The following is a 25474-nucleotide window of genomic DNA, read 5'->3' as shown; positions in this document are numbered from 1 at the left end:
TCTCCTTTCTCCCACCAATTCCCTGGTGAGTGCAGACCCCTCCCCCTGAGTCTCAGACAAGGGAAAAATCAATCAGGTTCTTAAAAAGAAAAGCTTTTAATAAAAGAAAGAAAAGGTAAAAAATTATCTCTGTAATATCAAGATGAAAAAATGTTACAGGGTCTTTCAGCTTATAGAGAATAGAGAGAATCCTTCCCCCAGCACAATACAAGTTGCAGCAAACAGAAATACAATCCTTCTAGCAAAATACACATTTGCAATAAAGAAAATAATCAAAAGACTAAACCGCCTTTCTGACTAGTACTTACTAAATTTAGCAGAAGAGACTTTTTCAGAAAGATTGGAGGAACCTGGATGCATGTCTGGCCTCTCCTAGCCCCCAGAGAGAACAAAGCAAAACCCCAAAAAACACAAACAAAGGCTTCCCTCCACTGAGATTTGAAAGAATCTTGTCTCCTGATTGGTCCTCTGGTCAGGTGTTCCAGGTTTACTGAGCTAGTTAACAGTTTACAGGTACAAGAGACATTACCCTTTACTAATCTGTTTATGACAACCCCAGACTCTCAAAAACAGTTAAGCTCAGTCTAGGGGAAGGTGCATCTCAGAACTACTGTAATTTTCAAAGATCTAACTCTCACCTGCTTTAAGATTAAAGTCAATTCCTTCTGTAAGCCTATTTACTTGCTGTCCTGCCACACAGTCCTTCAAAAGATTAAATTGGGAAGCCCAGAGGGTGTAGATGTAACTTTGAGGGGGTATTTGTGACTGGGTGGCCTGGAAGGTGTGACACACTGGTTCCAGGCAGCATTCCCCATCCCACAGAAGAGGGTGAGGTAAGAGGTCTGAGCCTGGGAGTATGCCCAAGAGCCTCAGAGCAAGAATCAGTGACTAGACTGTACCCAGATCCTGTTGGCTTGTACATGTGTGGGACCCAGTGATTGGGTCCACTCATCAGACCGGTGACTGTACAGTTGGTTACTGAGCCAGTTTGTAAGAGACAATTCTTGCCTCTGACACATTATCAATCCTCCTGTTATGACAAGGATAAGGCCTGGGGAGTGATAGAGCCATTCCACCATCCCTACATCAGCTGCAGAATCTCACTAAGATATGGAAGACTGTCTATGCCTCCCTTAGGGCTCCTTTACACTGGCATAGCGATGTTAAGAGGCTACAGCAGCAGACAGAATGAGGGCCCTATGACCTGGTCTCATATATGCTCAGTTTACAAATCAGAAGAGGCTTTTTTGACTGCCAGCCCAGCAAGCTCATCATGGGGTTAATAAAACAAAGCAAAAAGGATCCTCAAACACTTCATAATCTGTATATACAGTATAAAGGGCTATTTAGTATTACAGAGCCAAAATTCACAGTCTCTACCCAGTCACACCAAGTAGAAAATGCAGTAAAATACCCAGATAAGAAATAAAATAAAAACCAAAACCCTCAACAGAAAAGCATCTGCAAAATAAATTGGGCTTTACAACTTTTCTGAGCTATTAGTTTTTGAAGTATGTTTCCTTTTTTAATCCTGCAGACCTTTAATATGACTTTAAAGGAATTATGATGTCAATACCTTATGTTTAAAATGAATGATGTTCACAGGTTCAATCCTGCTCCTCACTGAAGAGAATGGGAGAGTTAGCATTATAGATTATTAGAAACCTCAGGAGAGCATCTAGTCCAACCCCCTGCTCAAAGCAGGACTAATCCCCAAAGGGCCCCCTCAAGAATTGAACTCACAACTCTGGGTTTAGCAGGCCAATGCTCAAACCACTGAGCTAGCCCTCCCCCCAATTTTGCTCACCTGCTTATGCAGGATTTTTGCCATTAACCCCAGCAGATTCAAGCCCAAAGACAGTCCTCACAATGCACACTTCTATTTAGACATGTTTTTCCATTCCTAGTACAAAAGATGTGCTAAATTATCCACAGATTGTTTGGGCAATGAGAGACACACCTCCTAAGGCTTTTAGATAGCAACTTGGAAAATAGCAGCAATTCACATTTACTTCTCCTCTGCCAGAAAAGTGCATGTTTTAAATATCTTCATGTAATTTCTTCAAAAACATTCTTCACATTTTCAGGAGAATGCTTATGGTGCCCTATTCAGAACAGTGTTGAACAGTTGTGTAAAATGTACAGCTCATAAAACACAAAGATACCTTGGCAGTAATGACTCATTACATATTACACATTTTCCCAAGAATACTCAGCCACAAACACCCTGCATCCCAAATAAATCCCATCAGCTAATATCATCCATTTCTCAGGAGAGGACTTCACATCCCTTTCTAAAAGGTTGCGGCACCCTGGCAACTTTCTTTTGTCTGAGAAGACAGGCAAAATTGCTTTGCAAAGAGCTGTTGTTAATGTCTCTCTTAATCAGCTGGTATTCATGCTGAAACAATGAAGCTGCTCCTCAGATTCATGACTCCCTAGGACACAGTCATACTCAACAGCCCAGAAAAGGCTAGCACTCTATCCACTACCGCACTTGTGCTTTGCATAGATCTCAACCCACATTTGTTACATTTTTGGGTTTCACACCACTTCAGGATAAAATCAGAAACCAGCCAGTTTCACTTGCAGCTGGACCCACCTTTGCTTGGGAGGTTTGCAAGCTTTTGCAAAAGTTTTGACAAACCTCAGTAGTTAAGAGTTGATGATGATGATGAATTTAACCAGACAATTTTCATATGGCTTCAGACTTCCTAACAATGCCTGCAGCATCTAAACAACTGTTCACTGAGTCCATGTGTTTATTTAATCACTGAAGGAAGAGGACTCATCAAAATCTATGAAATCTCCTCTAGGAGTCCAATTTTGCTTCTATTATAAAAGGGTGGAATTCCAAGTGACTTCTGTCTATAACAGAGTGCAGAATTTGGCCTATGGAGTTGAAATTACTTCTCTCTTCTGAAGAAAATAAGAATGATGAATGAATTACTCAAAGCTGACATGTTTGTTTGTCCCTTCCTCTCACCTCCTACTCTTCACTTCCAAGAGTTGTTGCTCCATATTAGCCTCTCTCTACACTTGGCCTGTTCTTCTTATGTTTAAGTTCTGAAACAAATGTTCACTAGCTGCTGGGAAGAATGAGCAAATCCCCCAGTCAGAGATGGAGGGGAGGCATGAATAAGGTAACAGATTGCAGTGGGAATAACTGAGGTGGAGCAATTCACAGCAATTATTTTAGGGGCAAGGGAGGGGGCGCGGTGAGAGCTGGTATTTTGATACCTGCTTCTGCCAGCCTCTGTTCTCCTCTCCTCTCTGTTGTCTCTTCTCTACCACGTCTCATCTAACCTGTTTCCTTTGCTTCTCTCCATATGTCCTTTCATTCGTTTCCCTTTCCTCCTTTTCTTTTGCCCCATTCCACCTTTAGTTTATCCCAAGCTCAAATTGCATTCCTTCCTGTATTTCACATTCTCTCCACTCCTTCCCTCATTTCTGGACCTTTTGTCACCCTTTTTTAGAGTGAGTTGTTCCTTAGTGCCATTGCGCCTCTCTCAGGTTGATTCTATTTCTCTAATTTTTACTTCTTTGTACTTCTGGAACAGGATTTAAACACTCTCCAGCTTCCCCTAGACTGTGCTCATTCCTCCTCTCCTGCTTTCCTTTGATTTTTCTCTTCCTCCCCTTCTTCCCATTCCTTCATTTCTTCTCTTTCGTTATTTGGATTTTCTAAGTTTCTTGGGAAAAGCCTCACCAGTTGCTGCCACTGGGCTGTCACTTCATATATGGTGTAGGGCCTCCCAGTGAGTCAGTGCATGCAAGGAACTTGCAGCGGGATGGGATTCAGAAGAGAGGTACATTGAATTGTGACCAGATTCCCAGACATTTTGTGGTGCAAATAACAATGCTGATTTTGATAGGATAGAATGGATTGGTTTGTGATGATGCAATAAATTGGACAAGGCGACGCTTTTCGTATTCCACCCATGATCTTCACTTCATCCATTGTTTTTCCCCCTGGAGGAGAATGAACTTGAATGCTCTCCATGATATGCCCTTAAGGCCAAAACCTGTTTCCATGAACAAAACTGTTTCCATAAACAAACTAAAAGGGCTTTATCCCTAGGAACTCTTTATACGGACTGGATCACCAGTAAATCCAGGCTTCAGCTGCCACTACCAGGTATAAAGGAGAAGCAGCTGCCTCCATTAACTACACAAGCTTTTGAGCCACTGCATCTGTACTATGAATAGGCCCATTGGCCATGCTCCCATCCTCCCCTGTCCCCACCAATATTCCTGATCTTCAGTGAGTGGCAAACACCTTTGTGCTGCCACACACTGGAGTGTGTGGCGATGGCCCTCTGCATATGCCCTCTGCTTCTGAGGATAAGTTAGGGTGACCAGATGTCCCAATTTTATAGGGAGAGTCCCAATATTTGGGGCTTTATCTTATATAGGTGCCTTTTAGCCCCATCTATTTTTTCCACACTTGCTATCCCGATTTTTCACACTTGCTGTCTGGTTACCCTAGGATATGTGTACTGTTTCTTTAAATCTATAGCAGGTTCTAACCTAGGCAGAACCTCTACAGTGAAAAACAGAATAGCTTTGGAGTTATTTTTTCTTGTTGTAATAAAGTTCCTTGTTCAGTGTTTAGAGAAAGTGATTTCTTCTGTGATTCTTTATTACTGTAACATGACAGCCCACACCCTGGAAACATGGCATTTCTACAGAGCTTTCAGACTTGTATTCCTGTGTAAAGGGTGAGGAGGGGTGAAGAGTCTAGTATTTGAATTTTATTTCCAACAACACAGAGCACTAACTAAACTTGATCTGATCAATTCCTTGACCCAGTGATAACCTGTAGTTTCTCCTGGCCTGATTGCAAGAGGCTAGTATATTTTGGTGCTTTCATTTTTTTCTCACTGGTAAACTCTCCAAGGTTTGAATCAAGCCTCCTACTGGCTAGTAAGCTTGGCTATGTTTTCCTTTAACACAGCATAACTCAGCAGATGGGTATTCCTTGGCTCTTTCCCAACATGTGTTCTATTTGAATAAGGAATATTCATGTCTTTGTTTTAATTAAAAAATGAGACAGTACCTCAGGTGATACAACAGCATCTTCTTATACAGACCTTTGGGCCATAGTCACTTTGACTGCCCTCTCAGTCAACAGCAGCAAGGAACCAGGGGAGAGAGCCAGGTCTATGAATCCCCTTCCCTCCTACCTCCATCAGACCAGTGACCAGCCACTCTGGGATGACAGGCCACTCAGCCTACTCAAACCATGAGGAGGCCCATCATCCTGTCAGAAGCAGCTACTAGGGTAGCATGTAAAAGGCCGTTAAGCCATCTGAAGTCCTACAGCCATTAATGCAGGCAGCAGAAAAGAACTTTCACTTCCTAATATCACCAAACATTCCCAGTACTAGACTTTCTCCTTTCGGACTCTAACATCTGCTTCCATCACTTCCCCTGCTGACCTACCCCACTCCCCTCCCCCATCATCATAGAATATCAGGGTTGGAAGGGATCTCAGGAGATCATCTAGTCCAACCCCCTGCTCAAAGCATGACCATTCCCCAATTAAAATCATCCAACAGACTTTTGCCCCATGTCCCTAATTGGCCCCTCAAGGATTGAAGTCACAGCCCTGGGTTCAGCAGGCCAATGCTCAAACCACTGAGCTCTCCCCACCATATATCATATACTTCTCCTTCACCATCTCTATTTTTATCCTCCCTTTTCTATCCCTCTCTATACACCTTCTCTTTCCCCCTATTAATTTATCATTCCCCGCCCCCCATTTCCCTATTCCCTTCTTACCACCCTTCCTTACTTGACCAAATGATGAGGAAGGAACAAAGGAAAGTAGAAACACATTAAAGGGTAAGGTTATTTAGAAACAATAAAAATATTTAAAAACAAAACATAACCTGACATCACTGTGGGCCAGATTTTCACAAGAGAGTTCAGCATCCAGAAATTCAGATGGTGACAGCTACAGTCAGATTAAAAGAGCACTGCAGGTAACATTCTGAAGTGTTCTCAAAATCTGCACACCTGTTTTGGTGCCTACACGAATGTGCTTGAAAATTCAAGACCTAGGTGTTCAGAACTAGCTAAAGCAATCCCATAATATTAGTCACTTTTATCCTTCCTCTCTTTAAATCCCACTTGTCTGTCATCACTCCTAGTTAGTCATCTATTCTGAAACTAAGCCCTTCAGAGCTAGGCTGCTCCTCATACTTGCTCTCTGTGGTGCCACACACATTTGGGCTGAATACATGATAACTAGCAACAACATATTTTCTTCATGATCCAAATAAAACCAAGAAACCTGTACTAGTTCAGCTTTCAGATAAACTTGCATGACATAGCAGATGCATATTCATCTGGATGAAGATTTACACAATCTCTTTTGAGTCATTTAAAATGTATTGTGTTTTTCTGAAAAACCATAAAAGCATGTGCCCAGGTAAAGCTTCAAACTGATAGGCTATCTATAAAATGCAAACAGAAACATACTGCATGTTAGGAAGGCTGACAGCAAAAGTTAAGCATCCATTGCAGTAAACATTTTTCCTCTAGTGTTTTAAAATTACACCTTGTCACTCCAGATTCATTTATCAGCCCTCTTAAGCTTAACATGGAATCTCTGCTTTTAAACAATCTCTGATATAGGAGATTAAAAGGGCAGAGTTTAACCAAATCAAATAGCACAAAAACAAGTTACAATTTACAAATGGGAGTCAAATAAATAAGGACCTGATCCTGTTCCTGTGGTACGCAATAAAGGTTTGGCACTTTACTAAAGCAGGATCAGGCCCCAGGGGCTATTTGAAAGTATGCACACTGTCATTACCTAAGAAGGGCTGAATTTTGAGCCTGTCCTGAACATCTGAGACAGGCACTATGCAGATGCATGGGTACATGAGAAGGAAATTGCACCCTGCTCCTTCTGAGAGTCAGTGAGAGTTCTACCCATTGACTTTAATGAGGACAGGATCAGGTACCTTGTTCAGAAGTTTAAAAACCAAAAAGTCGATGTGTGTCAAATGTAAATAGGGCCTCTTGCCCTGCTGCAAACTACATAATATAAACTAAAACCCAGCAACATGACAAGACAAAGAAGTTATGTGCTGGTATAAATAATAGCTGGCACAAGAGATGTCTAATGTATAAATACAGGAGATGTCTGATCCTTTGCTACAGTGATTATCTATCACAGAACAATGAGGAATAACTATAGCAAACTCATCGTCAAAGGCTCCCACTTCCACACCAGTATGAAAAAGAAAATCAATACCAGAAATTACAGTATAAAAAGGGAGTTTGTTTTTACCAGAGTGATTGTTTTTCTAACACTCTTTTACGGTATGGGATACAGATCTTGTTAAATCCTGCAACCCCCTACTCACTGAAGTAGTTGCAATAGTACCAATGGGATTACGTGCTTGAATAATGAAGAGAGGTCAAAGGTGGATTTGAATGTATATTGCATGATTAAGATGCAAAATATACACTATATTCCTTACGAGAACATTGTACTTGTAGGACTTAATTCTAATCGGTTTCATAGTGGGGTAACTCCATTGACTTCATGGGCGCACTTTTGATGTCACTTGCATCAATGTTAATCAGAATCAGGCACAGAGAAAGGAGAATTTAAAGAAAATTCAAATATATTCTCCTTTTTTTTGCCCCACGTACAACTCCATTGGGCCCAATTATGGCCACAGGTGGGGAGCAGGTAAGCACCTGGAAATCTCTAGCAGAGAGAGGAGTAGAAGAGAGAGATTTCCTTTTCTAATTAATTCTTCCACTAAGTATGTGCAGCACTTGCTCTGTTGTCCATGAGTGAGGTCATGCTGGGCAGCGAATAATAAAAATTCCACCTAGTTCTTCACAAAGGAGGTCATTATCAATATCCCCATTTTATAGATGGGGACACAGAGACACACTGAAGTGAAGTGAGTTGTCCAAGGTCAGCCATCAGGCCAATGGCAGAGGCTGGAATAGAATGCAGGCCTGTTGAGTATCAGTCCAGTTCTCTGTGTTATTATATGTAGTCTTATCAACTCCTTCAGTGATTTTGCATTTTTATGCCAACTGGAGAAGTAAAAATTCCACAAGGACATATTACTCTAGAAAAAGGCTGATGGTTCAATGCAGAGACAATTTGAATGGTAGACCTAACAATGTGAATTTTCAAAAATACTATAGGTGCCTAAGCTATATATTTTAAAAAGGAGCCTGGTCATGAAGAGGTTTTTTTGCACACAAAATGTGCAATTATGTGTGTAAAAACAGATAACTGCAAATGCAAAACATCAGCTGCGTGAGATTTATAGCCAGATCCCTCACTCTGCTGCCAGACATGGGACTCCAGAATGCTTTCAGTATTTACAAGGGACAGCATAGGAGCGCCCAGCATCTGAGTTTCTGGGTTCTGCTTTTCCAGAATGGGGTACATGGGCCACAGTCTCCAAGGAGAGAGGAGGAGTTGTCCCTTTTCTGGCAGGAAGTCCCTTGGAGAAGTTGTAGAATGAGGCAAGCTTACTGGTCACACTCATCTCCAGGGACTCCAACCAGAAGGAACATGCTTAGTGCAGTAGCAGATGCTGGAATTCTAATCAAAATGTATATCATGTTTTGTTGTAACATCTTCAGATTTTTTTAAATCCTTTTATATCCTTTTGAAATGAGGTGATGTGCAAATAAATATTATTGCAAATGTTGACTTAATTTATGTGACTCCAGTGTATAAATTAATTTGTGATTGCTGATGTACTAATACATTTTGGGGATTAGAGATTATAGTCCAGCATGAATGAAAAACGGATATTTGTTAAATATTGGAAAACAGAAAGGAAACATATCAGGAAATTGCACCCTGATTTAAATAATCGTATTTGGGTACACAGGGTTACTCATCACTTAAGTGGTAATGATGAGGGTTAAAGGGGTTAAAGTGTGTTGTCCTTCTTTCTTGACGTGTAGTTTAAGGGTGTGGTAATTTGCTACCTTCAGATTTGTTTTCCATATACACAATACTGTATAAATAGCATGCATTTATCTTTTTTCTGTTTAATTGCTTGCTCTAACTATTCTGTCCCATCATCTCTTCTTTTTCCCTTTCTTTCTTGAGGAAAAAAATGAACAAACTTAGATCAAACTTTAGAATCATAGACAGCAAAATTAGCATGTACTTACAACCAGAGAGAGTTCCTCCCTTGTGTGATAATGCCAGTGAATTTTGTTAGCCTTCGAGCATCTACTTCAATCCACTGGTATGGGTCATTTCGTCCTGCACACCAAGCACCATCATAAAAATCATTTTCATTAACACCTGCCTGAAAAGAAGGCAAAGTTGTCTTTATAAATCATCACTGATAAATCAAAAGCCTTTCATGGAAAAAATAAGAGAACATGAAATCATCATTCATTCCATTCCTTCCTTTTGGTCACACATATGTTTTAAGACTTTGATGGAGTGCCCCTTCTCAGGACCTATATACATTGGGAAAGAAAACATCTTGGCCAAAGTGGAAAAATATATTAAAATCATTTAAAAAGCCAAGATTCTGACACATAAATTTAATTTAGAGTTGACTGGCCTGATTTTGAACAGAGCTTCAACCCAACCTACCTTTCTGTGCCAACAGTCTCAGAAAGGTCTCTGTCCAGCACAAATTACCCATGTGGTCTTCTTAACTGTGCAAATGTCTCTGTGATAGACTGACTCGCTTAGAGGAAAGACTCCCCTGCTGCGAAACCCTGGCCTTCTCCTCCAAAAGTAGTTCTGGAGAACAGAGAGTTCATGCAAATGGGATCAACACATTCCACTCAGGGACATTAATCTCCATCACTGGGGACATCCAGGCCTCACAATTAGTCAGGGTCAGAGATTATATCAGAACTCAGGAATACTTAATGCCTAGTCCTGCATGTAAACCACTAATCGTAAATGTCTTACAGGTACTGTATTTGTCAATAGAAAACAAGCACAGTCTCCCAACTTTTTCGAATGAGGAGGAATGACTCAGAGCTGACCATATGAAATCCAGATGAATGCAACTGAATCTGAGGAAATTGCAATTAAGCAATAACTACCTGATCATAGGCCATTTCCTGGGAAGTTATGACTAGCTGCAATGTAATTATTTGTGGAGGCACTCTGAGGGTTGTTAGCTTCACCTGGTTAGTAAGCCCCTGTAAATACCCTGCATCCAAGTGGTTATTGCTATTATAAAGGACAGAGGCTCTTTTCTTTGTCCAAAGCCACTACACACAGGCTTTTAAACCCTTGTATACTTCCTCCTTACTCTGTTTTTCAGGAGTTATAAAGTGCACTTATTTGCAGTCATGGCAATTCCAAGAATGGCTCACAGGCAGTTGTAATGCTTGGTATCTCCCAAACAACTCCCAAGAGCTAGCCAGGGAGACTTTATCAATATGTATTAAAGATAAACAGTATAAAACACAGGTACAAATGCATTTTTTCTGTGATACGATTTCATTGGTGTATATAGAAGTAAGCATGTGGATTATACGTCTGGGATATGTCTAGAGAATTAATGCCTGACACATAAGAGATGATTCACGCAATCTGACTAAACATTCAATAACTTAGATCCATACTTGAATCTAGAAGTCTAAACTTCTGAGGTGATCAAAGTTGAGATTCTAGTGAGGTCACACACCCAAAGTCTTTGATTTCACATTAGTTCAGTTAGAATTCCTGATTTTTCCAAATTTGATAAAACCCAATCAAATTATAACACATAAAATGAAGTTTACACGCAAGTCCAACTGCAAGGGGTAGGGGAAATTCCATTAACACCAAAAGATAAATTATTCAGAAAGAAGCAAATACTGGGAAAATAAGATAGAAACTAAATAGGAACACTGCCAAGATTGTTTATGGGAAGAGTCATTACTTTTTTTCAGGGAGGTTTAGTTAAAAATACATTTTAAGATGAAGTGAAATATGAACTATCAGGATTTGACAAAGTTACTTGTTAAGGAAAGTCAAGACTCCCAAGGGAGCTTGATTCACCATTGCAATAGTCTAGTTTGCACTGGTGTAACTCCACGGATTTAAAATGGAGTTACATTGATGTAAAACTAAGGTAACACAACAGTGCCTCAGGACCAGAGATTGACTCTTTCACTTGCACCAATATAAAATCAGAAGTAACTCAGCTGAAGTCTGTGGAGTAAAACTAGTGTAAAAATGATATGAGAGAGAGAGAAGAATCAAGCCCTGGCTTGTTAGTGTAAATTGTTTAAACAGGCATAGTTCCACTGAAGTACTGACTGGAGGTTCTGGCCCCCTGACTAACAATAATCCTTCAACTTTGAGTGAACATGCCCCTCAAAGCCCACAAGTTTTTGACCAGTCAGCCAGCCATCTGCAGGGATAGATTTTGTTTCATTCTAGTGTTTTCTGGTGTGTTTTTATCATCATCATTATCGGGGTGCTGGAACAGCTTTTACAGTGGGGGTGCTGAAAGCCATTTAACCGAACTATAAACCCTGTATATGGAATGGAAACCACTTCAAGCCAAGGAGTAGGGCAGCACCCCTAGTTCCAGCACTTATTTTTGTTTCCTTCCACTGAAGCATCAGGGATTGCCACGGCTGGACATGGGACATTGGAAGGGGAGAGTCAGGGCTTTAAGGTGGTACTGAGCATTCTCTCTCTCAGATTCTTGGCTGGCTGGTTCTTGTTTACATGCTCAGGGACACACTAACTGATCACCGTGTCAGGAAGGAATTCTCCCACAGCTCAGATAGGCAGTGACCTTGGAGTATTTTTGCCTTCCTCTGTAGCATGTGGGTGCATGCCTCATGCCAAGATTATCTGGATATATCTTACTGAATCATTTTCTTGCCCTTGCAGGTGCCTCACACTGGTGCACCTTGGTCCCTCCTATTATCTGCCAATGGTCCATACTGGTCTAGTCTCCTGGGAGCTGTAATGCTTTAGTCTAATTTAAGTTTTTTGATCCAGTGTGCAGGGGCTGGGTGGTGTTGATGGCCTGTGATATGCAGGATGTCAGACCAGATGATCAGGTGGTCCTTTCTGACCTTAAACTCTATGACTCTGTTGCTGGTTGGCTCCTGCTACAATGTAATCCAGAAAGTAACTAACTGTTAGTGTTGCCATGAAACTGAGTCTCCACTCAATGGAGCTGATGAAATAAAATATGTTGAAACAGAGATGAGCCTTGAACTGTAAAGTTAAGATCCAAACTCCTGCAAAGTACAATCAAAGTTGATTGAGGTTTTGATTCAGGCCCACCTCTAATTCATTGCTTTATAAATGGGACATCTGAGGGTGAGGAAAAGGTGAACACGGCAGTGGATGATAGAAAGGAGAATGGAGAAGAACAAGACCAGTGGTATACGAGAAGCCTTGTTTGCACAAGTCACTGAAGCACATCCTTAAGGCCCATTGCTTTCAATAAAACGAGATTACATAGTGAAAGTAAGCACACCTTTAAAAGCTTTGCTGAATATGCCTGGACTTCAGCACATGCTGAGTCTTAAGCATTGTGCTTAAGTGCTTTTCTGAGTCAGGGACAGAAAGAGGGCATAAAGATGAAGTCTTGTGTTACTTGTTTCTATTCTGTTTTTTCCTTCAACTTTTCTCCAGCTACTAGAACATTTACTATGTAATTTATCAGCAATTTGTTTATTGCTGTTTAAATATACTATTTTTAAAAATCAAGATGCTTAATTTATCAAAAAATTTTAAAATAGGCTTTTCCTGGGGAAAAATATCCTAAAATTAATTAAATTTTTTAAAGCCATGGTACTGTAATTTGTTTTTAAAAAGATATTTGAAGTCCTTAAACTTGTCTTATCACCACTTTTATATTTTGTTTCCATAAACTTATGTTCTTAATTAACTCTTTAGTAGTTTAAATTGTGATAGACCTCTTTTTATGATTGTAAATTTCATTCCTGGTTATGTGATACCTATAATCAAATATTCAGCCAAAGATGGATCAAAATATACATTCCCATGTAAAATATTTACATCAATTTAAACGTCCATGTATTTAAGGGAGTAGAATTATGATTTAAGCATGGCCAAAAGTGTAATATTTTGAGCGTTCATTTTTAAGCACTGATTCAGTAAATTTATAACTAATGGATGAAGGGATTAGTGGAAGCAGGAGAGAAGGTGGGCTGAAAGTCAACCAAAGTATTAAATCAGACCATTTTAGTCTTTTAATTTGCATGTTAAATACTTTCATTTTAGAGATTTCAAACTCTGAATCCAGGTCGGTTAAGATTTATATTACATTATATTTGGATCTATATCCAAATCCCCAAATCTAAATGTTCTTGAACTTGGAGTTGGAACTTTTTCAAAGTTCCAGGTGTTCAGGACTGGCAATCTGATGCAGACCACTACAGATTGCAAACCCAGATATAAGCCAAGATCTGGATCTGAAATCTGTTTATGGAGTTTTAATTATGGCTCAGCTCTCAAATATATTTTTATTTTTTAACCCAATGCTGGCATGTGGAATTAAATGGCAGCACTTTCACTGACTTCAGTGGGAGCAAGGACAGACTTTATTACCATACAATACATGCCAAAGCAAGTTCTTTGTTGCTGTGCAGACTAGTAAAGTCAATGAGTTAGCACAGGGTGTATGTCAGTGCAGGTTCTGACTACTTTTGAGTTCCCTGATTTTGGTATGATATATTGTATTATTCAATGTTGCAGACAATGGCTGATGGTTGAATCTAGACAAATTTAGACTGGAAATTCGGTGTAAATTTTTTAACAGCAAGGTGTTTGTTTATTTATTTTTACACATTCACACCCACCCCAGATATGTTCTAGCAATTATTGGGGGGGGGGGGGGAAGAGTTCTATGTGTTGTACAAGAAGTCAGACCACATAGTCACAATGGTATCTTCTGGTCTTGAACTCTGTGCATCTACTCCTATAATGTAGTATTAAAGTACAACATAGGACCCTGTTCTGCCTGCAGATATGTATCTCCCATTAATTAAGGCACTTCTATTGAATATATCAGCACATTTTTTGAGACAGTGGCCAAGTTCATAGGATTTTAGACAGAATCAGGTACCAAGGGTTCTACTTCCAGTTCTGCCATTGACTCAGTGTGCTCTTAGAGAAGTAATTTAACTTCTGTAGGACTCAATTTCCCCAGCTGTAAAGTTGGAATAGTAATTCTTACTTACCGCTGTTCAGCAGTTTGAGATTTTTTGATCTAAACATTTTTATAAGTGCTAAGTATAACATTCAATATATGCAATTATATATATTATTTTCCTGGTATAGGCTTTTTTTAAAATGTCCTCTAAAATTGCACCTGCAATGATTAAAAAATTATATAAAATATAATATAAAAAATAATGTGCGTGCACAGCTAAATAGGATTTCAGCAGATCATTGCTTGCATATCAAGTCCCTGTAAATTCAGCTGTTAAATACTGAAATTCAAGCAAAATTGTGGGTGAAAATGATTCTTCATAAGGTACCTGAGTGTAAATTTAGAAGTAAGGCTGAAGTCTCATAGAAAGTTCATCCATCTTTTTAATATGACAGCAGACCATGTCTTCTCAATTCATAATTATGGTACTCTTTCCAAATACAAGACAATAAAAATTGTCCCATACTATCACAATTCAAAGAGCCTACTTTTGTATCAAGGGTGAAGATACTAAGCCCTAAATGTACTAAAAATACAGAGGCAGAAATTTCAGTCTTCTGTGAAATGAACACCCAGTAAGTCATCTGCAATGCAAGTAATTATTTATACTTGTAGCAATCTATCCATGTTTAACTTGTACATAATTCCTAATGGGATGAGGACAACAATTATATCCTCTAAAGGCAATAATTATTTCACCATAGGGAGCTTGTAGATCTGAAATTGCTCAGGATTTGTACTTTCAACCAGCTCATGATCCTTTTAGAGTAGTTACTGCCAACATAAAGGAGTGACAGCATAGAAATATCATGGTGCATATTACAGTACATCAAAAACATAACTATCATTTGCTTAATTATAACTGCAAAATGTCATTAGCATTTCTTTAGTTTGAAGAAACTTAAGTACCGTATTTCTGTAATAGTCAAAAATGATTAGGAGTACTTGCGGCACCTTAGAGACTAACAAATTTGAGCATAAGCTTTCGTGGGCTACAGCCCACTTCATCAGATGTATGCAGTGGAAAATACAGTAGGAAGATATCTATACACAGAGAACATGAAACAATGGGTGTTACCATACACACTATAAGGAGAGTGATCAGTTAAGGTGAGCTATCAGCAGAAGAGAAAAAGAACTGTTTGTAGTGGTAATGAAAATTGCCCATTTCCAGCAACTGACAAGATGTGAGGAACTGTAGGGGGAAAAAAACAAGCATGGGGAAATAGTTTTACTTTGTGTAATGCCCCATCCACTCCCAGTCTTTATTCAAGAATAATTTAATTTAATGGTGTCCAATTTGCAAATTAATTCCAGTTCAGCAGTCTCTCATTGGAGTCTGTTTTTGAAGTTTTTTTGTTGTAATATTGCAACTTTTAGGTCTGTAATCAAATGGCAAGGGAGATGGAAGTGTTCTCTGACTGGCTTTTGAATGTTACAATTCTTGACATCCGATTTGTGTCGAGTTATTCTTTTACGTAGAGACCGTCCGGTTTGGCCAATGTACATGGCAGAGGGGCATTGATGGCACATGATGGCATATATTACATTGGTAGATGTGCAGGTGAACGAGTCTCTGATAGTGTGGCTGACGTGATTAGGTCCTATGATGGTATCCCCTGAATAGATGTGGGCAGAGTTGGCAACAGGCTTTATTGCAAGGATAGGTTCCTGACGTTTATGTTTTTGTTGTGTGTATTGTGGTTGCTGCGTGAGTATTTTGCTTCAGTTTGGGGGCTGTCTACAAGCAAGGACTGGCCTTGTCTTCCCAAGAATCTGTGAGAGGAGTGATGACTCTTCCTTCAGAATAGGTTAAACATCCTTGATGATGTGCTGAGAAGTGGTTTAGTCTTGGCGGGTGGAGGGCCGAAGGTGATGGCTAGTGGTGGTCTTACTTCTTTGTTGGGCCTTGTCTGTATAGGTGACTTCTGGGTGCTCTTCTGCTCTGTCAATCTGTTTCTTCACTTCAGCAGGTGGGTATTGTATAGTTGTAAGAATTCTTGATAGAGATCTTGTAGGTGTTTGTGTGACGGGGTTGGAGCAAATCCAATTGTAATGTAGAGCTTTGGCAGTAGACAAGGGATCGGTGATGTGGTTTGGGATGAAAGCTGGAGGCATTAGGTAAGTATAGCGCGTGCAGTGGTTTCTGGTATAGGGTGGTGTTTATGTGGCCATCTTTTATCAGTAGTGTATGTCCGGAGTGCGAGATCTCTTGTGTGGAATGGCGTTCCAGGCTGAGGTTTGATGGTGGGTGGAAACTGTTGAAGTCATGATGGAAGTTCCTTAAGGGCTTCTTTTCCATGGGTCCAGATGATGATGTCGATCAAGTAGCACAAGTTAGAGTAGGGTGTTAGGGAACCAAGAGGCTGAGGAAGCATTGTTCTAAGTCAGCCATGAAAATGTTGGCATATTGTGGGGCCATGTGGATACCCATAACAGTGCTGCTGATTTAAAGGTACACATTGTCCCCAAATGTGAAATAGTTATGAGTGAGGACAAAGTTCAGCCACCATTGATTGTGGATTTCATTGTTTGCTCTATCCTGTAACAGTGACAAAGAAACAAGTCTACACACAAACTCATCTTCACCCAAACTCTCCACTTCACCTTCTTTACTTTATGGAATTTCATTAGGATTTGAATTATAAGCAGCATAAAATGCAGAGCTTTTTAAAGCACAAAACAAACCCCACAACTTCAGAACTCTTCATCAACCCTACCCTATAATTCAATATTTCCCCTTCATCGGAATAATGTGAGCTGACAAGGTAGTCAAAACCTATAAACATCCATTAGCACTGTCTGCAGAACGCTACAACCCTAAGCCATTCTACCACTTACAAAGAAAATTGATGTTACCTGAATATTAAGCCTTCCTCTGTGGGCCCCAAGGCCGTATCGCTTTACTGTAGAAGCATGGAGCTGGAAATCAGTAATTTTTAAAGTCTCTAGACCAAGTGGTGGGCAACCTGTAAAACAAAGTTTTATTTAAAAAAAAAGAAGAAAAGAAATATATACACACAAAAAGAGCTTTGGATAATATATGTGTGTGTAAAAGCAGCAAAGAGTCCTGCAGCACCTTATAAACTAACAGACGTATTGGAGCATGAGCTTTCGTGGGTGAATACCCACTTCGTCGGACGCACGCGTGCGTGAGTGAAAGGCAGAAATAGGTCGGATCCTCAGCTAGTGTAAATCGGTATGGCATCAATGAAACCAATAAGATGGTGGCTGCTCCACTGAAGTCAATGGAGTGATGTTGATTTTCATCAGTTGAGGATTTGGTCCTTTAAGTTTTCATTAATAGCTCTTTTTCTTTGCTATACCCTTCCTTTTCCACAGATATGCACAGTATTTCCTATCAAGTGCTTGTCAGTACAAAATGCCAGCACAGTGGCCTTTTATTTTTCTCTTTTGGCATTTGCTACTGTGTCAAGTTATGTTTTCAATTAAAGCACATTCTGGAGACTTCAAACAAAACTCACACACATTGTACAACAGTATCTCTTAGAAAGGTCTGCAAGGCTACACTGTAACGCTCTGCTGGAGCAATGAGTAAGCACAAACGGGGCAAATTTGAAACAAGAAGCCATCTCTGTAAGCTTCAAATGGTGCAGAATTTTGAACAAAAATAGCAGATGCCAGTACTATATAGTACTGCAGCAAAATCCAGCCTTAAGATCTTACTTTGGAAGACAGATATCAGAAAGATCCTACTATACTTTTTTTAAATCAAAAAAGTTCTAGTCTAAGGCACTTATATGACCTCCAGACGTTTTGGAGCATGAGCTTTCATGGGTGAATACATGCATCCGACGAAGTGGGTATTCACTCACGAAAGCTCATGCTCCAAAACGTCTGTTAGTCTATGAGGTGCCACAGGATTCTTTGCTGCTTTTACAGATCCAGACTAACACCCTGCTGATATATGACCTCCATTACCACAGTATCTGTGCTCCTCACAATCTCCAACATGTTTATCCTTATATCAGCCTTTGGAGGTAGGAAAGTTCTCTTAAACTTCTCATGGAAGGGAAATGGATGCAGAGAGAGAAACAGTTCACACAGGAGTCTGAATCCAAGTCTCTCAATACTAGCATTCTAACCACAACTAGACCATCCTCCTTTCTGCTTTGATTTAGAGCTGTGAACACAGTCTTACATATGCTATAGCTACCAAGGAATTAACAATGCATGTAAAACTTGGATCCAAGACTATAACAGGGTTCAAAAAAAGAACTAGATAAATTCATATAGGATAGGTCCATCAATGGCTATTAGCCAGGATGGGCAGGGACAGTGTCCCTTGCCTCTGTTTGCCAGAAGCTGGGAATGGGTGACAGAGGATGCATCACTTGATAATTCCATGGTCTGTTCATTCCCTCTGGGGCACCTGACATTGGCCACTGTCAGAAGACAGGCTATTGGGCTAGATGGACCTTTGGTCTGACCCAGTATGGAGGTTCTTATGTAGGTTCAGGTCTAGATTGAAACCACTCATCTGAAAGTCAGAGATGTCTGGATTTGAGGATTTGATCCAGGCCCATCTCCAGTTATCATACACAAACTGATAGAAAGGACCTAAGATTTCTTGTTCTCTCCCTTAGCTCATGAATGATGTAAACTCCTCCTGGAAGAAGGGAACTGGGATTATGCTGCAGAACAAACTGCAAGTATTGTTTTGCTCACTTTTAGAAAAAAAGATTTGGACACAATCAGCGGTGGGGCTGATTTCTGGTCTCACTGAAGTCAATGGCAAAACTCCTGACTACAATGGAGACAGGAGTGGGACCATTAGGATGATAAATGCTTAATATGTATTTTTTAAACACTAACAACGGGCTCAGTGCTGCACAAGAGACAAAAATGCAGACAGATCCTGCTCAGAAGAGCTTTCAATCTAATTAACAGAAACAGAGAAGAGACAGGATGCACTGGGAAAACCAGAGGAAGGAGTAGCTTGGGGGAATTTTGTTTGTTTTAATTATATTTTGTTATATATGAATGTTTCATCTTACATTGTTCCCTAAACAGGACAAGCCTTGGGGTCTGAAAGACCTCTACTGGAGTAAGTTACACGGCTGAGAAGAACTGGTAATAAAAACTCCCTGTCTCACTCCTACCAATTCAACCCTCTGGACAGATTTAGGAATCAACCTAAAGGCATGATCCTGCAAATGCTTCTGCACCTGAGTACATTCATGTATATAGTCCCAGGAACTACCTAAGGTTAGGCAGGCATGTAAGTGCTGGCAAGATTAGACACTAAGGTATCATGATGATAGAAGTGAATGCATGTGGCTTTTTCTTTGCCATGTTTGAAACTTCATAAAACCAATGATACTAGAGTGTAGCATTTAGAGTGTTAAGCTCTTCAGGGCATAGACAGTATCTGCCTCTATATTTTCACAGTACCTAGCAGCAGTGGTCCCCGTTTGTGATGATTAGAGTTTCTAGATGCTACCATAACATTAAAAAAGGTATAATAATAAATTAATGATATGCCCCATTTAAAGTGCCTTTCACACTAAGGGCATGGAAAATCTTTCAAAGAATTCTGAGAAAAGCAGTTACTTTCACTCAAAACTTAAAATAGATTTTCAGCTATAGTCTCCATAGGTGAAGGCTAATGCACTCAGTCAGTGAAACATGAAATCACCAGAAAAAAAAAAAAACACTAAGAAAAATCAAATGTTGCCCCAGCTCTGATTGAAAATTTTGACCTTAACTGAAAGCCATCTGATTTCCTCCAGTCACAGTCCCTCTTTCTCTGGCAGCCATACCAAGCTGGGAATGGAACAGCATCACTCTTCATAAAGGTTTATCTGCTACCAACTATTAACTTGCTAATATTGGCGGTGATCTTGGTGTCAAGTCTGTTGTTTAGAGCAGGAAATGTGTATGGGATTTGTGATTTTTTCACAAAAGGCAATCTTTGACATTGCTTTAAAGTTGAGTGCCTATAAAGGATTTCTAACTTTTTAAGAGAGTCAATTGTTTCACTTACATGTCAATTCTATCAACACCACAAATGGTAAGGAAAGTTTGTACCATTTACAGAGTTTACCAAATAAGGAGTTTCAAATCTATTAGATGGGGTGGAAATTGGAAAGTTTCCAATAGGACATGGTGTGATAATCTTCAAGGTACTGAATATAGAAGACACAGCAACCCATCTAAAATTTGTCAGTGCACTACAGGCACAACTATTAAAAAAAAGAGTCCTTTATATGACTTTCTTTTTAGGTTAGGTTTCAACTTTGTTTTCTTGAATTTTTAATTTATTACCAGTGATTCATTTTATACATGTTCTCAAAATGAACAAGTAGTCAGAGTTCGACATTTGGCTCCTTGCCAGTACGGTATTATTGACCTTGTATGCTTACTTGCCCATTGACTTGATCTTTTTCATCAGGCTACTCTAGGTAAACATAAGCAATCTAATTTCTTTTCAACAAATATCAAGCAAAGAGATCAAACTTACAGTGCCTCTCAACACTGCACATTTCAATATTCATTTTATTACTGTTCATGTTAATTTTGAAAAAATCATGTGTAAGCTGCAGAAACCGTAACTACTCAGAGCTTCATATCTTTCCAGGTTCAACAGAAAATTATCTGATTATCTGGGCATTTCTTTAATAGGAAGATTCATAATAGGAACACAGGAAATTCAACTTTGGCTTTCAGTGACATTATGTTGATAATGTGCAGGTTAAAAATGAGTCCCCAACTAAATCTGTCAGTATCCAACCATACTGATAAAGCTTTACAGAGGTAATTGATTCCCTGATCTTTGACAATGTCAGAAAAGAGCAGAACATAATTTACTTTCATAATAAGAAGTGAACATGTCACAAAGAATGATAAACATAAGCTTTAGTCGCCTGGCTAAAAACAGGTCTTATGCTAAAATTTTATGCATTATTTTCAATTGGCAAAAGGTGCTAGATTTAGAAGGAGTGTTTGGGTCCAGATTAATTAATTTCAGGGTCCTGGTTAGGATAAAAGTTTGCATTTAGATTTCACAGTATTTGTATTTTAAGAGTTGTTCTTGTGAAATTTCTCTCTCAAATGGTAGAAATCTTGTCAAATATCTATTTCAGGCAGAAAAACAGATCCTTCCCGCATTCAGCTCTGATCCAGGACCAAAATCATATAGGTGAGGAGATGACACTGATTTAGGGATTTCAAATTCTTCAAAACAAAAAAACAAATCCAAAGTGGTTTGGGTTAGAAACATAGTTTAGGGACTGAGGTCCCAGTTCAGCAAGTTTCTTATGCATGTGCCTACTTCTAAGCATTTGAACCATCTCACTGAAGTCAATGGGACTGCTCACTTGCTTAAAGTTAAGCATGCACTTAAGTACCCTGCTGACTCATGGCCTAAATGGTGTGAAAGTATCCTCAGAATTTCAGAGAGTGTCTAAAAGCTCTAGGTAAAACCCATCAATATATAGCCTGGTTTATTCTAACCATAGGCTAACTTGTCTGCTGGAAAACATTTAGAGGTACAGTACCTCTTAGCCATGATGCAATGTCCATTCCTTCAGATAATGCCTAGTGCTATCTTATCACAGCTAAGACCAGCCAGCATTTCTGATGCAGCAGCATCATTAGCTGAGACATTAGCCATAACTTTTCCGTATAGCAGGGACTTTGAAGATGATTTCAAATACTCACTATTATCCTGCAATCTGTACTTGCAAGACCATAATATTGATCAGCGGAAGTTCCATTGTAATTTAGAGTGCATGGAGCTGAAAGGTAGGCAACACTCACGCAGAACCAAAGCCTAGCTCAAAGGCTCATGATTAAGTGAGCAGTTGCTCACACTAGCAGTCCCACCCACTGATTTCTATAGGATCACAACTGGGAACAAATGCTCACTAACATAATGGGTTCATAATTCAGTAGGCAGGGTGAGCCTACTGTGATGGGTTGGATCACAGAAACCCCCTTGGGGCTGCCAACTGATGTGCCAAGACTACTTCTGCCCCTGCTTTCCCTGTCAGTTTAGGACTCCAAAACCCTGCCTGGTTGTGCCAGACAGGCTTGCTGGCTACAAACACAGACCCAAGTCTGAACCACGTCCCACAAACTGCAGGCTTAATTGAAAGCAGCTTAAGAAATGTTCCTGTCTCTAACACTCAGATGCCCAACACTCAGTGAGGTCCAAACCCCAAATAAATCCATTTTACCCTGTGTAAAGCTTATACAGGATAAACTCAAATTATTCACCCTCTATAACACTGATAGAGAGATATGCACAGCTATTTGCCCTCCCCAGGTATTAATACATACTCTGACTTAAATAAGTAAAAAGTATTTTATTAAATACAGAAAGTAGGATTTAAGCGGTTCCAAGTAGTAACAGACAGAACAGTGAATTACCAAGCAAAATAAAATAGAACACGGAAGTCTATGCCTAATACAGTAAGAAAACTGAATACAGATAAAATCTCACTCTCAGAGGTGTTCCAGTAAGCTTCCTTTTACAGACTAGTCTCCTCCTAGTTTGGGTCCAGCAATCACTCACACCCCCTGTGGCTACTGTTCTTTGTTCCAGTTTCTTTCAGGTGTCCTTTGGTGGTGGAGAGGCTATTTCTTGAGCCAGCTAAAGACACAATGGAGGGGTCTCTCAGGGATTTAAATAGACTCTTGTGGGTGGACACCTCTCCCTTCCCCTGTGTAGAATCCCAGCTACAAGATGGAGTTTTGGAGTCACATGGGCAAGCCACATGTCCATGCATGACTCAGAACTTAAAGGTAGCAGCCATGGCTTGCATGCTACCTTGAATGTCCTCAAGTAGACTTCTTATGTGGATTGGAGTCTTCCAAGATCTATTGCTCTTTAAGTGCTCAATCAAGAAACACTTAATTTACACATTCCTGTCTCCAGAAACTGACCAAATGCTTTACTTAGGCCATGGCTACACTGGCACTTTACAGCGCTGCAACTTTCTGGCTCAGGGGTGTGAAAAAAATCACCCCCCTGAGCGCTGCAAGATACAGTGCTGTAAAGCGTCAGTGTTAACAGTGCCGCAGCCCTGGAAGCGCGGCTTCCAGCGCTGCAAGCTAAACCCCATGAGGATGTGGAGTACGCACAGTGCTGGGAGAGCTCTCTCCCAGTGCTGGCGCTGCGACCACACTCACACTTCAAAGTGCTGCCGCGGCAGCGCTCCCGCAGCAGCGCTTTGAAGTTTTGATTGTAGTCATACCCTAAAGCTACTTAAAAATCAAACAAGTACACAACCAATATTCATAAATTTGAATTAAAAAAATGATACATGCATACAGATAGGAGGAATAGATTCAGTAGCATAACTTTTGCAAAGATATGTTACATGGCATATGTAACATAAAACATATTCCAGTTATGTCATATGTACATTTGTAAGCAAGTGGACTCATCCCTGTGGCACCTCCTGTTAATTCCTGGAGGGGGCTAGCTTGTTTCCAGCCTTGGAATCCCCTCTGCAGGCCATTGACCCACTGTTTCTAGCCCATGTCCTTCCCAGACTCCAGTGCCCATTATCTGGGATGCTGCCCCTTGGCAGTGCACACTTTAGTCTCAGGGTCTCCCCTGCCCAGGGAACCCCCACACCCTATCCCCACCTCACCTCAGTTGTAGGATATTGCCAGTCACCAACTCACCCCTGCACCCTGGGGCAGGCTGCAGTGTCAGCCACTCATCATAGGCAAGGTTGGACCTGGACCTACTACCTCTCTCTGCAACTGAGTGCCTCTATGGGGCCTTGGACAAGGCCCTGCAGCCTGGGGAGTTGCCAGCCTGGAGCTTCCTAGCCCATCTAGCCTTTCCCCAGCCCTACCTCACTCTAGGCACCCTTAGCTTCCCAGCAGCCAGTCCCCTCTCTCTCTGAAAGCAAAGAGAGACTGAGTGCTTCTGGTCCACTGCCCTGTTATAAGGGCCACTTGCGGCTTGATTGGGGCGTGGCCCAGCTGTGGCTACTTCCCCAATCAGCCTAGTAGCTTTTCACCTTCCACAGCCCTCTTCCAGGGCTGTCTTTAAACCCCTCAGGGCAGGAGCCACTGACCACCCCACTATAACATTCATAAGCATATTTTCATAAAGCCTTATGAGGTGCAACATCACACCTACATCCCCAATTACAGAAGTAATTATAACTTATACAAGTATCTGGTAGAGGAACCGCAGTGCTAATCCTGATGCTCAAATGTTCACAATTCTTTATTAAATTTAGGAAATATATATCCTTGGAACTACAGATCAATTTCAGCAATAGACAAATATTTACTGTGCGGACATGAAAATAATAATAGTCAGCCTAGCTCAACTGTTAATTTTTTCTTTTTAGTCTTCTGAATTAATTTTTTTCAGGTAAAAACACAGATTGTCGTATATTTTATATTTAATAGACACAATTTGGAAATCAGATCTCTTTTATTCCTCTTTTGGAGCAAAGCAACCAAATTAGCTATTTTATTTTTAAATGATTTCTCATCAATTCTACTTGTATATTCTGTTCTTCTATTGGGGAAAAAAAGTTTCTTTGTTATTTATTTATTCATATTTATCATTTTAAAGAGATATATATATATGATCATATTGAATTCTCACAAGAAAATCCGTGCTTGTCTAACTCCTCGCCACACAGTGATATACAGATCTGTAAATGGAGAAATATTTTCCCTGTGCAGTCTAACAGGCTCCTCACCATTTGGAAGCAGAATTTTCTTTGACTGCTTATTTATTTTTTATGATTCTGAATGTGTTTTTGCTCCTGGAGCTTTGTCATTTTTAAATAGATAAGAATCCCACAGCACTTCAACATGTTTATTTAATTTAGAGTTTATGTTATAGACACACAATCCAGAGGAAGATTAAAGGAGGTCAAGACACTGCTGATATTTATTTGAGAATCATCCATATACCAATAACGGCTTTGGCTCTGTATATTTTTCCAGAGACATCTCTAGCTATACATTTGGGGCTTGATGTACAGGCTTGGGAAAGACTCCCACTGATTTCAGACGGTGTTGAATCAGGCCCTCATTAGCTGAGCTCAAGTAGTTCACTACAGTTTGGCTAGAACTGATTTTAGTTAAAGCAGTGGAATTTCTGTGAATATCTACACTACGGGCTTGATTTTCAGAGATGCTGAACAACCACAGCTCCCAAACTGCAGAAGCAGTTGTGGGTACTCAGCCTCCCTAAAAATGAGGCCCTATAATGCTAACTTTTTTAATATGTCAAGACACATGTGGGTCAAATCTTGGCCTCATCGCCCAAACCCTGCCCTGTATGAACAGTGGTGATGGCTTTT

The 25474-nt window shown here is 40.1% G+C and overlaps 1 protein-coding gene across 1 annotated transcript in view; it reads right to left on the bottom strand.

The window, feature by feature from the left end:
• The window catches only part of CPXM2 (carboxypeptidase X, M14 family member 2), a 113099-nt gene that overhangs the window by 55256 nt on the left and 32369 nt on the right, over nucleotides 1-25474 (bottom strand). Inside the window, exons 3-4 of the mRNA XM_032796484.2 lie at nucleotides 17025-17134; nucleotides 9175-9314 (exon numbers count right to left, since the gene is read on the bottom strand). Coding sequence (XP_032652375.1) covers nucleotides 9175-9314; nucleotides 17025-17134 — 250 coding nt within the window. The remainder of the gene's footprint in view (nucleotides 1-9174; nucleotides 9315-17024; nucleotides 17135-25474) is intronic.

This window comes from Chelonoidis abingdonii, chromosome 15 (assembly GCF_003597395.2).
Source record: "Chelonoidis abingdonii isolate Lonesome George chromosome 15, CheloAbing_2.0, whole genome shotgun sequence".
Classification (NCBI taxonomy): domain Eukaryota; kingdom Metazoa; phylum Chordata; order Testudines; family Testudinidae; genus Chelonoidis; species Chelonoidis abingdonii.
The sequence above is the reverse complement of the archived record's forward strand: the minus strand, read 5'-3'. Positions and strand labels throughout refer to the sequence as shown.